The sequence below is a fragment of the Aulonocara stuartgranti genome, assembly GCF_965226115.1.
Source record: "Aulonocara stuartgranti genome assembly, chromosome: 1".
Classification (NCBI taxonomy): Eukaryota; Metazoa; Chordata; class Actinopteri; order Cichliformes; family Cichlidae; genus Aulonocara; species Aulonocara stuartgranti.
The window spans coordinates 16,128,132-16,141,093 of NC_138939.1; the positions used below are offsets into that span (position 1 = coordinate 16,128,132).

General features: G+C 37.6%; 1 protein-coding gene across 1 annotated transcript in view; it reads left to right on the top strand.

The window, feature by feature from the left end:
* LOC309707078 (CUB and sushi domain-containing protein 1-like) overlaps window positions 1-12,962 on the top strand; it is a 451,615-nt gene that overhangs the window by 258,713 nt on the left and 179,940 nt on the right. The window contains exons 7-8 of the mRNA XM_082534186.1: window positions 1,421-1,498; window positions 10,182-10,263. Of these exons, the coding sequence (XP_082390312.1) occupies window positions 1,421-1,498; window positions 10,182-10,263 (160 nt within the window). The remainder of the gene's footprint in view (window positions 1-1,420; window positions 1,499-10,181; window positions 10,264-12,962) is intronic.

Genomic DNA, 12,962 nt, shown 5'->3' on the forward strand with positions numbered 1-12,962 from the left:
CCGGTCAGAGCAGCATGCTCCGTTTTGCGTAACTATTGTTAAATCCCTGTAGAACCTGAACCGTGTAAGCTAGCGCAATAATTTGTTTTGCATATGAAACCGGAGGAGTTGTACTTACATCTGATGCCATCAGCTTGTCCTCGGTCACGGTTTCGTTCCACATATAGCTTTGCAAAAATTGCATAAAAAGCGCTTGCAGGAACAAAAACATAATATTCCAGAAACACGCTTTGCCGTTCCTATCAGCTGTTCGTAACACTTCCCACAGTGAAATGATGCACATGCTGTTTTCTTTGCAAATTTGCATCATAGGATTGTTTTTTGTTTTTCCTGCAGTATATAAAAATTGCTGTATCTCCAAAATAAAACTATGAAGACACTCAAAATAAATTTCCTGTTGTTGTAAACTATTTTTTGCAACTTTATTGTATTTAAAGTTTTGAGGGATAAACCTCTTAAATTTCTCCAAGTAGAAATATATGTAAACAAAACAAAAGCGATTTTCAATTTTTTTTGTAGTTTATTGCACTTTTTTGCAATTTATGTAATTACTATGGACTTAATGCATACATATTATTAAAATATGGGCTATAACAGTTGTATTGATGTATAGCAACTTGAAATGCTCCCACAAATGGCACTACAGCATGTAAAAAAAATAATATAAGCTCTGGTGGACTTGGTTCTATAGTAGGTCTTAAAGGGTTAAATAAATATCGTCAAATAATCGTGATCTCAATTTCAGTGAAAATAATCGTGATTATCATTTTTGCCATAATCGAGCAGCCCTATATTAAGGTGAATTTCAGTTTCCATATGATGGATCAGATTTAATTGGCTGCTCCCAACACAAAGCACAGTGATCCAAGACTGGTCTGTCTTCCTGCATATCTTGCTTCCTGACTTGTCTTCATCTGTTTTGTCGCTGTCTCTGTCTTCCTCAGCTATTTTTCTTTTCTCAAGTCATTGGTGCGTCTACTATTTCCTGTGCCTGTGTGTGTCTGCGTGAGCGAGAGGGATCGGGAGAGAGATGTGCTTTTTATGCCATCTCTGTTTCTCAGTGGAATGCAGTTTAGTTGTAGCACAGATTTTCCTGTTATTCTCGGCAGTGCTGCCACTTAGGATAAAATAGATTGAATAAATTTTAATGCTGCTCATCTCTTTTGCTGCCCCCCTTTTCCCCTTTGTCCTCACTTTTCTGTTTCCTTCAGTTTCTTTTGCTGTTTCCTGTTCTAATTATAAATTTGTTGTGGATTTGTAAGTGCAAGGGGGTGAGAAGCATTTCTTGGATTGCACGCATAGGTGCACCAAATGGCAACCCCCTAAAATAATTAGTGTTATGCAAAAAAGACAAACAATTAAATCTTTAAAAAAATGTGATGTATAATTAAATGAATAACTGCTAATTTCCTTCCCACAGTGAAGAAAGCAATTGAGCTGAAGTCTAGAGGGGTAAAAATGATGCCCAGCAAAGACTCCAGTCACAAAAACGCTGTCTGTAAGTACCCTACAATCTGCTGTGGTTTTGTGTGCTGATGCAGATGCTGTGACCACGTTGTTTAGATGGCATTGCATTACACATTTGGTCAAACATATTTAAACACACACACACACACACACACACACACACACAGAAATGTTGTATATATGCAAGGACACAGGGGATGCATCCATCTTTGATGTGGCAGGAGAAGTGATTTCATCTATTTTTCAATGAGGTCGACTTACTAGGAGACAGGAATTGGTATCATGCTCTCCTTTTCTTTCTGTTTCTTGTAGCAGGTTACTTAATCCTTTCTTAGTACTTTTTTGAGTACTAGTATCAGAATATTAGAAGCAAAAATAAACAAATAAATAAAAACACAAGTTTTAAATATATCTAAATAAAAAACAGTGGATTGATTTAATTTGACTATATAGTATTATAGTTTCCATTAGTTCCCATCTATTACATATTTATTAGTGATATATTAATGCAAAAGTAGCATTGTCTAAGTCTGACAGGTTTAGTCTGCTAGTTCCTAAACTAGAGATCAGACCCTCCAGAGAGCCAGCGAATAGAATAGATCAGAATAGAATAGCTCTTTATTGTCATTGTACATGTACAACAAAGCTGCGACCAAACTGTGCCAGAATGACATATATAAAGTGTAAACAGCAGGAAATAACAATCAGGAGAAATATATACAAAACAAGGGGAATATATGCAAAAATAAGAGACAGTTACACAACAGAGAACAATTAAGTCTGTGGTATTGTAAAAGTAAGGAAAAAACTGCTGCTACAAAAACTATTTTTTCATCATTTGTACTTTTCATGAGTCTTTACTTGATGTGAAAGATTATAACCAAATATGTTTTGTTGCTTAGCACCCATATCCTTGTGTTAGATTCCCACACCAGTATCGCACCAGTATTTTGTGTGTGCTTTCTGATTATTTATACGTTTTTAGTAAGGTGTCAGGAAGAGCAAACTTCAGTGTAGCACAGTGATTTACTTCCTGCTGACTGCCACTCTTGCTTCCAGTGGCACTCTTTACCCATTTAACTTTTTTAAACTACATAAATTTCCAAAAGTGGGCACAATAAAGCGTTGGTGTTGCTCGGCCAACACTGGAAGTGTTCCCACTGTGTCTTATTCATGGCCCCTGGAGGTGCAGCCAAGAATCCAGAAAGAGACACTGAAATCATTATTGCACAGACTAGAAACAGCCTGTCTGTTAGATTCTAAGTCAGTAAAGAAAGTGAAGCGTCTCACAGAGCAGGAGGGCAAAGACCAAAAATTCTGAAGTGCTTCTTTAATTTCTGTTCTGCCCCCTTTTTCTTTTGCTAAGCTCCCCACTTGACTATTTTCCCATATTGCAGTGCAAATAGTCTGCACATTATTTGCATATAGTACACTGTATATCATCTGAGTGGGATTTATTTTGGTGAAAGCTACAATGAAAGCCAGACTTTCTACTTGAATATAAATATATCCATAAGGCAAGGCTAGCAGCTAGATAAGCCAAGAAAAACATAAAAAACCCAATAAGATCAGAGCCCAGAATGACTTACTGGATAAAAATGTTTATTTTAAGTAAAAAAAAAAATCACTGTTTTTGCTGTTGCCCATGAGGTACTGTATTTATCCAACCAGTTTTTCTGTTTTAAACATGAATAATAAAATCCTGGTTTCATTTAAAATAGTTTAAAGGACAACCAGGCATAGCTTGGAAGAATATTTAAGAACGTATGGTGGAACTGCAAAGTAATACTGTTCTTAAAAGTCCAAAGCAGTGACTGTAGATTTGTGCAGTTTTAAATAACCTTAATTTTTGTTGTTCAGTGCACCAGTTTGCAGCATCCTGCCAGAAAAAAATGTCTCCTTTTGAGATGAAACACAACTGGTGTGTTTTTTTCTTTGAAATATAAAAGCAGCCAGTTCTCTGACAAAAAAAAAATAAGCCCAAAGCTTTGTCAGTGGAACTTTCAAGATTACTAATACGCCAATGATTTGTTCGAATGCTGGCAAGTAATGTGTAATTGTTGTAGAGTTTAAAAGATTTCTCTCTAGAGGCTGCGTTTAACCATTAAGTATTTACTCCGATTCAGCTTTGTGATATCTCAAACCCAAAAGAACTGTCTCTGCTAACTATTAGACATGCAGTGATTAGAATAGATCACTTGTTATTTAGGAAAGCAAGGGGATAATCTGTGGAAGTCTTCTGCTTTTATGTGGACCTAAGGAGAAATAGTTTTCACCTCAGTGGCAGCTAATGGGAAACCAAATAAAGTTAAACACTATATTGACCACAAGGAAGCAAAACAATAAATTTAGCCGTAAATAAGACAAATATCTCTACAGTCTCTGATGGCAGACATATGTCTTGGCAGCTTGGAGATGCCCCGTAAACAGCATTCCGATTCTGTGACACGGGCTTTTAATTATCACAGAAGCCCAGCCTCATACCTCATCCATCCCTTAGCGTTTAACTTCATAATAGAATCCTCATCAATAATTCTGCCGATTTACACGCTCAGCCAAGCATGCACTGCCGCAATTAACATTAGTGTGGCGCTTTTTGTGTGAACGTATGTGCACGTGTGAAGGGAAATTCTCATGTGCTTTTGTGCTTCTCCATGTGTTGCTGCAATTAATATTTAAACTGGTCTGCACTCTGCGTATTTGAGTGTGTGCATGATTATATAAGGAGTTCCTGGGGCACGTCAGTTTATTATAGTCTTCAATGATATGACGCTGGGTAAAGAACATACCTTTACTTAGATTTACTAAAGTACACACACACAGTCCAGACTCACACATGACCATAACCAAAGTTGTTTCCATATAAAGAATATCTGAAGTCAGAAAGTAATGGTTGGTACTTGTTACAAGAAGCTGGCAAACATAATATCTTGTTATGAGGTAAATTTCTTTCCAAATGTAAATCTTTTATAATGCATGGTGACATATAGTGTTATGTTTTGTATGTATTACCCCAAGAAATAGACTCAGTAAAACTCTGCTGGAGAAAAAAATAAGTTGACCTTTTAAATTGGTTTTGCAGGAGAGAAATTCTCTGTATGTTGTAAAATAACTGTAATCACCAGTGGTTTATATATGCTGAAAGATTCAAAAGTAACTATCCCACTTGTAAAATTGTTATTGCACTTAAGCACATTAGCTTCGTTATCCATAATCATTATGTGGAGCCAAAGCATAGTGATGATAATTACTGTTAACTGTGTAGTCCAGGGAGCCCTTTAGCCTCTGCAGCTCTGGAAATAAATTAGAAATTTACCTCACCTTGGGCCCATGTTCATTGAAAACGTGCTCACATGCTTGTCATGGGGACCAAAGCTGAGTAGATGTGGGTTCACATTGGCTGAGCAAGGTTATCCCAGTGTAGACCATCAGGTTGGCAACCAGGGCCATTAAAATATTTTAAAAAAGGAAATCCAAGGTCCACGTTTGGTCCTCAACTAGTCTTTGAACAACACTTCTGTAGACTAAATGACTCCCAGTGGTAATATTATAGCTCTGTGGTGAAGAATCTGCAGTCTTTATGCAATATGTAATCATTACAAAGAACCAGACTGATGGTAATGAGTTTTACCTGTCTAGAGAGTGGAGTGGTTATGAATCATAATCTAAAAGACTGTCTGTAACAGCCTCAAGCTTATATTAAAGCACATTCTAATACACACACAAGTACAGATTTAAATAGGTTCACAGACGGTCGGTTTATGAATAATTTTCATACATGCTATTGATAAAAATCTTACACAATCTAAAGGATGAGATCATTAAAATACACAGCTACAAACTCAGAGTGGTATGTAAAGCAACCCGAAATAATTTCGCTGAGACCAACCCATGGCGGAGTCGCCCTCTCTCAGCAGTAACATTAGCTTACTGCTGAGGATGTGTCATAATTATAGAGAGGCTGAAAGATTGTGATTAAGGAGCGTTACTCCCAAGACAATGACGTACAACTGTAATGAATGATCATTGTGGAAGCGTAATTTATAATCAGTGTTTTCTTTAGGCTTGTCGGGCAATATGGTGCTGGGCCACAGACTACTCGAAAGAAAGAAACACAACCACTTAAAATGTAACTTTGTCAGATAGCATAACACCACAGCTAAATAGTTTGGAGGAAACGTCACAGGCACGCTTTCAAAAATATTATGTAATTATGGGTTTGTTCACTCTCATACTGTACGTCTTATATGCGAAAATTTGATGAACTCAACGTAATAGCGTGGGGCCGGAGGGCTGTAGACTTTAGCTCTTGGGTTGATTGACCTGTGAACATGAGAAGGTGGAGGAGAAAAAGAGGGCAGATTGGATAAGAGGCAACAAGAAGAGGGCAGCGCAAGAGAGTATATCAACAATAGACACTTCACACATTTCTCCCGTCATCCTGCAGGCATCTGAAGTGCACCTCAAAAGCTCTTAGCTGAAACACATCAGCTGATCGCACACACACACACACCAGCATACGCTCTAACACTCTCACTGCTCCTGCTTTTCTCTTTATGGCCCTGTTTCTTTTGTATTCTTGTCTTTTACTTGTTAATAACTAAACATCTATGCTTCGTTGCTTTGCATTCTCACTTCGAATGTGTTTATTTGTTTCTTTGGATTGCTCTGTAAGTCTGTAAAAAAGTATTCAACTTCCCTGCGTCCCTTTCATGCTTATTTTTAAGACTTTGCGAAACTTTAAAGTTTTTAAAAGTGTTGTCAGTAACGTTCAAACTCAAAGACCACCGGTTTGTACACATTATTGTTTTCTACAGTTAAAAAATACAACACGTAATCCTAAATTTAAGACTCCAGTTTTATTGATTTAAATTTAATGGATTGTTTTGGGGGCTTTCCATAAAATTTCATTTGCATGAGTCTGTTCTAGAGTTTATGATGTCCAGAACTAATGACTCATGATTCACTCTTGTCTTTAAAAAATGGTGTCACCTCCAGTCTGGCTGCTGTGATGTATAGTGGTGATGGCAGTAGCTGCATAATCTCTTTATGCTTGTTGCATACACAATGACTAAAGCTAATGGTTTCGTGCTGACTCTAAAATTAAATAAATAAACAGCAACTACAATAACAACAGAGCAAATGTTCTGTAACTCCTGGAAGATTCATGTTTGTTCAACCACTTTGGTTCCTCAGTAATCTTCGGGCTGGGAGGTGGGCCCTTTTTTTCATAGAGAAATTACATTTTCTGTACAATGTACTATTGCAGCACCTGCTGTTACAGGCTTTTTAGCATTGGCGATGTGACAGTGAAGTTTGTTGTCATATTGGTTCAGTGTTATAAAAAAGCAAAAAACAAACACAGCCCAAAGTTGAATTAATCAATAGAAGATTAATTCAAAGTGTTGAAATACTGATCTCACTATATATTTTGTGTAAAAATACTCATGGCTATACTGATTTTACTATCAATGATCACTCCTTTTAAGTTTAAGCAACAGTTGCATTGAAGTCAGTTTAATAAATCAAGCTGTGCTGGTGTTGTGCTGGAATATCCTTTCTTCAAATAAGTGAGTGAATTGTACAAAACATCAGTAACACCCATCAAACTACCAGATCAATCGTTTATATTCAGTTAAATTAAAAAAAAAAACCCTGACAGCGTCAATCAAACCTGAACACTGTTATCTTTGTTAACGTATCAATCGATTGGTTTGGAGTGTTTGCTTGTAACTTGTAACCACAGCTGCTAAAAATTAACTAATAGTAACTTGTGTCTTATTTTGGCTCAAATGGCAGAAAGTTACTGAGGTAAAGGAATACTAAACGTATACAGGCACCAATGAGCAAACAAATCCTTTTTCGTTGTTGTTGTTTTTAATTGAATTGAGTTTATTTATTGAAATACTAAATAAAAAGTTGACTTTTATACATGAAAGGTTTGCTGAGGAGACTTTGATAATATGTAAATTGCACTGTGCGTCATAAGGTTATGTTTAAATGCTGAATGATCTTTTAAGTGCAAATTGGATTAAGTCAGCGTGAGGATTTTTGATATCGGCCCAGCAGTGATATTTGTCCTTTTTTTTCCTACAACAATCTCATGTTGTTTGCATGAGCTGGATTTGTTTCCGCCGTATGAACCTTTTCATTTTTTGCCAATGAAAACCATTTGAACACGAGTGAGAGAGAAAGCAGTGAGCGATCATGAAAGAGAAAGTGCGTTTTAGAGTGTGTCTGTGTGGTGATTTTTTTTTTGGACGGAACATCAAAACCACGGCAGAGCAATAAGACAGCTTGTTCTGTTTGCATCATATCGCACACAAACAGTCTATACACTCACAACCTCTCATCGCGCACAAAACACAATCACACAAATGCAGCAAATCATTCATCCATCTTTTATGCTAGGATGCACAAAACTTTGGCATCCCTTTGTAAACTGCAGCTAATGTGAGAGGGGGGGAAAAAGCCGAGGGAGCACGCTGAGAATGCAAAAGTGGAAAGGAGGAGTGAGCGGGAGCAGATACAAACAGAAAACAGGAAGAGAAATAAAAGCAAGTAAGACAGATACCGGAAAAGATGGGCAGAAAGACAGGGTGAAGTGTTCAGAGGTCAGATATTTCACTTTCTCTGGGTAATATTTTATAAGCCTGCAAGATTATTCTCACATGCTTTTCTTCGCACTACACAGTTTAGAGCTCTCATTTCCCCGCACTTTTACTTATTTCCTATCTCTTTTTTATTTGTGTTTTGCTCACCGTCATTATTCATCCCCAGAGTTCCATTAAGACAGAGCTGGTCTAAACTGGTTTCTTTCATGTTGTCTGGTCTCATTTACATTTACATTATGATTTAGCCATGCAGCAGATGTTCCCACTCTGAGCAAACTCTGAAACCAATTCAATATCGCAAATACAAGCTGGACAAAATTTGTCATGTATCTTGTTTTTGTTTTGTTTTGTTACTGCAGATAGTTGAGAAAGCCAATCAGATTGCAACTTATGCATTTAGGCATGTGACAATTTTCTCTGATGGTACGAGCAGAATTTGGTGAAAAGCATGGATCCACCCTGTATTTCCTTAACTGTTTAGGCTAGTGGTGATATGATTGTGTGGGGGGAATTTTCTTGGGACACTTTGGATCCCTTTGCACAAACTGAGCCTACCTGATCAGTATCAAGTTCATTGTAGCTGACGATGTCCATCCCTTTGGTGTGCCCATCATCAAATGGCTGCTTCCAGCAGGGTAACAGGCACCGTGTCACAAGGCTCAAATCTTCTCAAACTGCTTTATTAAACATGACAGTGAGTTCACTGTACTCAAATGACCTTCACAGTCTCCAGATTTCAACCCAGTAGAGCACCTTTGGGATGTGGTGGAACGGATGGTTGGCATCATGGATGTGCAGCAACTGTGTGATGCTATTATGTCAATATGGACCAAAAACTAACCAAATAGCTCACTAACTATTAATTCTGTAACTGTGGTTGAAAAAAGAAATTCTCACAAACCCAACAGAAAACAAAACATCAGAAAACATAAATGGTCCAAAAGGTCGAGTCCTTGATGAAAGTCATCTGCCTACACACATAACACTGAGTTTTAGATCATTCTTGCACGAGGGAAGAAAGGTGGTCCCGATAATGAAAAGGAGAGTGGAGAAATTACACAGCACTGGGAAGTTCTTAACAGTTAAGCATTAAGACTTTAATAAGCACTCTGTGATATTTTGCCATCGGTTGGTTTTATATTCCCTGCCTGTTTTTTCTTTTATGTCTGAGTCCTGGTATTGAGCATGCTGGCTCCCAATCATGGTTTACTAGGACACTTGATAGAACTGAGCTATTGTTAACAAAATATATTTTACTGTGCCTTTCTGCTATGACAAGTCAAAATGTCAGCCATGAAAGGTCTATTAAACTGCACACAAAATAATTTATATGAAGGCAAACCTGCCTTACATCATAGGTTAAAACCCTGCCTCTGGATCACATTGCAGTACTCCTTATGGCAAGTTTCTGCTTTTACATCTAAGGAAATGCATAGAGCTGATGCAAATTGAAAAGTTAAATGTGAAAAGTCCTCAGTGTCTGGTAAAATAGTTTTTTGGCTGCTTTGGCTGAGTTAAAGCAAGTCTATGTGATCTCCTTTTTAATAAATAAAAGGTGTAAAACTAAACAGTGATAAAGGCTCGTCCATTTCCAGAATTTTGTTTATTCCATCAGTTAAAATTAGAAGTCTTTCAGTGAAAGAAAGAAAACTGTTGTTTGGAACTGTCTTCCTCATTCCTTCCTCAAAACCAGGAATAGCTGAGATTTGCATTTCATAGGCTTTACAGCATTATTTTTTAACACAGAACATAAAAACACACAAAAAAAAGGTTTTCAAGTAAGGATGGACTTTAAATTCCAACTTGAAGAGGTGAGCACATGCCTCTTTTTTAAAATTCTCAAGAACCGCTAGGTGTTAGTTCTCACAGTTGGAGTTATCTTGTTTGTACATCGTGGTTGGACTATAATCACATATTGAAAAATACTCAGAATCCACTTTCATCTCACTGCAAAAGGAGGTATGAAGGCAAATTTAATAAGTTTCCTGTTGGCATAAAAGGATGCATGCAGCCCTCTAAAACTGCTAAATTTCCATGATAGGGTGTAAAATAATATCCTGAAACCAGACACTGCATCCATCTTTCTTTCCTTTCTTTCAGTGGGTCAAAGTGGTCTCGCTGGTGATGTTTGTCCAGATCCTGGAGTTCCCGAAAACGGCAAGAGGATGGGCTCTACTTTCCAGTAAGTGAAGCTGTATTTTGTTTTTAGACTCACCTCTTGAGTCTAAATGTTGTTGTCTCACATGCAGAAATCAGACTGACCTAGAAAGGTCCCAGGTGTTTTGTTGCAATACATTACATTAGCTAACCTGGCACAAGCCATCAAATCATTTGGCTGACATGTGAGTACAGGAATGTTTCCTCAGTGTTTGTTTATTTTCTGCTTGGTTTGAGTTGTTGAAGCATTTTAATTCATAAGTCAGAACAGATTGGCAGTTGGCCACAAAATACTTGTGGTAAACCAGTTAAGTTCTCAGTTTTAATGAAAAAACCTAAATGAGCTCTGCCTACCATGCTCTGCTTTTCCTTAACCTGTCTATTCTACATACACGTTTGATAATGGTCAATACATAAGGAGAGTAAAACTTCTTTAACTAGGTTTGATGACTCCTCTGTACTGTTCTCTCACTTCAAGCGATAGTGTTGTAGTTGGCTGACAAAATTGATCACTGTGTGAGGAACATCTAGTTCTTCTTCATTTTCCGAGAGACTGAAGTGTTTTGTGGTTTATGCATCATTATAAATAATGTATGTCCATTGGGGATGTGTTGTTAGAACATGAGCTTTTTAGATGCAAAGCACCATATGTAACTGGGTTGAAACCTACTTGGAAAAACACAATAAATTGTACAAACAGATGTTTTGTTTAGTGTTTGCTTCACCAGCCGCCCCTACATCAAGAAGTGTCACCTACAGGAAAACAAATTATTAGCAAAAAATGTAATCCTGCAAATTCAGATGTAATCCAGATGTCCCCATCTCATTAAATTTGCAAACACACAAACAATAGTAAAGGGGGGCAATCCAAGAACTCTCTGTGTTAGAGATGTAAGTAGCATGTTAAATGTATGGGACATGTACTTAAATCACCTCTTTTATGTGAAATCAATTCATGACTGTTCATAACAGTATCAACTTTAAAGCTATGACAGAAGAATCAATTCAGAATTAGTTTTCTGCCTGTGGAATCTAACTACCAAACAGCTCTAGCAGCAAATATTCCTACTGCAGTTCAGCTCGAGAGCGAGTTGGGCCGATAGCTTTTTGGGCAATGACATAATTCTCTGAAGTATTGATTAGAGTCCAGGTTAACTTGTTCTACAGCTGAACTGTTGTATGAAAAACATTCTCACAACATTTAGCCCTGTCAAAGCGCTTTCAAAGAGGTGGGTGTCAAAGTCTACAGTCAATATTTTTTAATCACATCACCTTCGGTTTACATCAAGGTCCAAACAATCAAGAACCTGAATAGCAGATTAGACTTAGAAACCAAGATAAAAGTGTGGAGAAGGAAATAAATCATCCAAAGCACACAACGTTATCGATCAAACATGGTTCCGTTTTTTGGCATTTTATGGCTGCCAGTGGAATCTGGCCATTAGTGTTTATTGATGACGTGACTGCTGATAGAAGTAACAGGACGAATTCTGAAGTGTATTGGACTATACTCTCTGCTCAGATTCAGACACATACTGTGAAACTGGTTGGACAGTGTTCATAGTGCACATGAATGATGACCCAAAGCATACTGCAAGAGTAACCCAAGAGTTTCTTGAAGCAAAGAAATTGGATATTCTTCCATTGCCAAGTCAGGGACCTAATCTCAAACCAACAGGTGATTTTTAGTTTCTGAAGACAAAACTGAAGGTGGCTGGAGTAAAGGACTAACAGAATATCTAAATTGCATTGCATCTCAAATGCAGAATATGTTGTTGTTCGTGGGTTTTGGACTTCAGGCTGTCAATGATCGCATTTTTTAAATTTTTTTTTTTTTTTTGTAGCGGAAAACTACAAAATTGCTCTATTATCCAAAAACATATGGACATAGGTGTTTGAAGGGATAGAATATAGACGTATTAGAATTGTTTCCACACACACATATATATATTTTGAAATGTTCTTTCAGCTTTGTTTTCAATTCTTTTTGTAAAATCTGTAAATACATAAGCAAGATGGAGCATGAAATTCCCAGTATTTCATGCTAATGCTTGCAAAGTTAAACTTTTTTTTAAGGCTCTTTGAACATGCAGCTGTGTCTTTACCCTCACCTCAGTCATTAGCTGGTAACCTTCAGTGTTTGGAACAGCTTTGTAGGTGAGAGGAAGGCCATAGAAATCATCCTCATTTTGAATGAACCTTTATTTCCTTTGTCTGATGTACACAATACATAAAATTCAGCTGTTACTCAGATATAATAATAATAATAATAATAATAATGGATTGGATTTATATAGTGCTTTTCGGGCCCTCAAAGCGCTTTACAATTCCACTATTCATTCACTCTCACATTCACACACTGGTGGAGGCAGCTACAGTTGTAGCCACAGCTGCCCTGGGGCAGACTGACAGAAGCGAGGGTGCCATATCGCGCCATCGGCCCCTCTGGCCATCACCAGTAGGCGGTAGGTGAAGTGTCTTGCCCAAGGACACAACGACCGAGACTGTCCGAGCCGGGGCTCAAACCGGCAGCCTTCCGGTTACAAGACAAACTGCCAACTCTTTGAGCCACAATCGCCCATTTAGGCTTATAGTACAGTCTTTAGATTTGAATACAGTAAGTTCAGCAATCAGCAATGCCACACATATGTCACGATGGCTGTGGCTTTTCAGCTTCTCTCGTTTCATGAGTGCAGCTTATGTTATTCAAACAAGTCTCCTTAC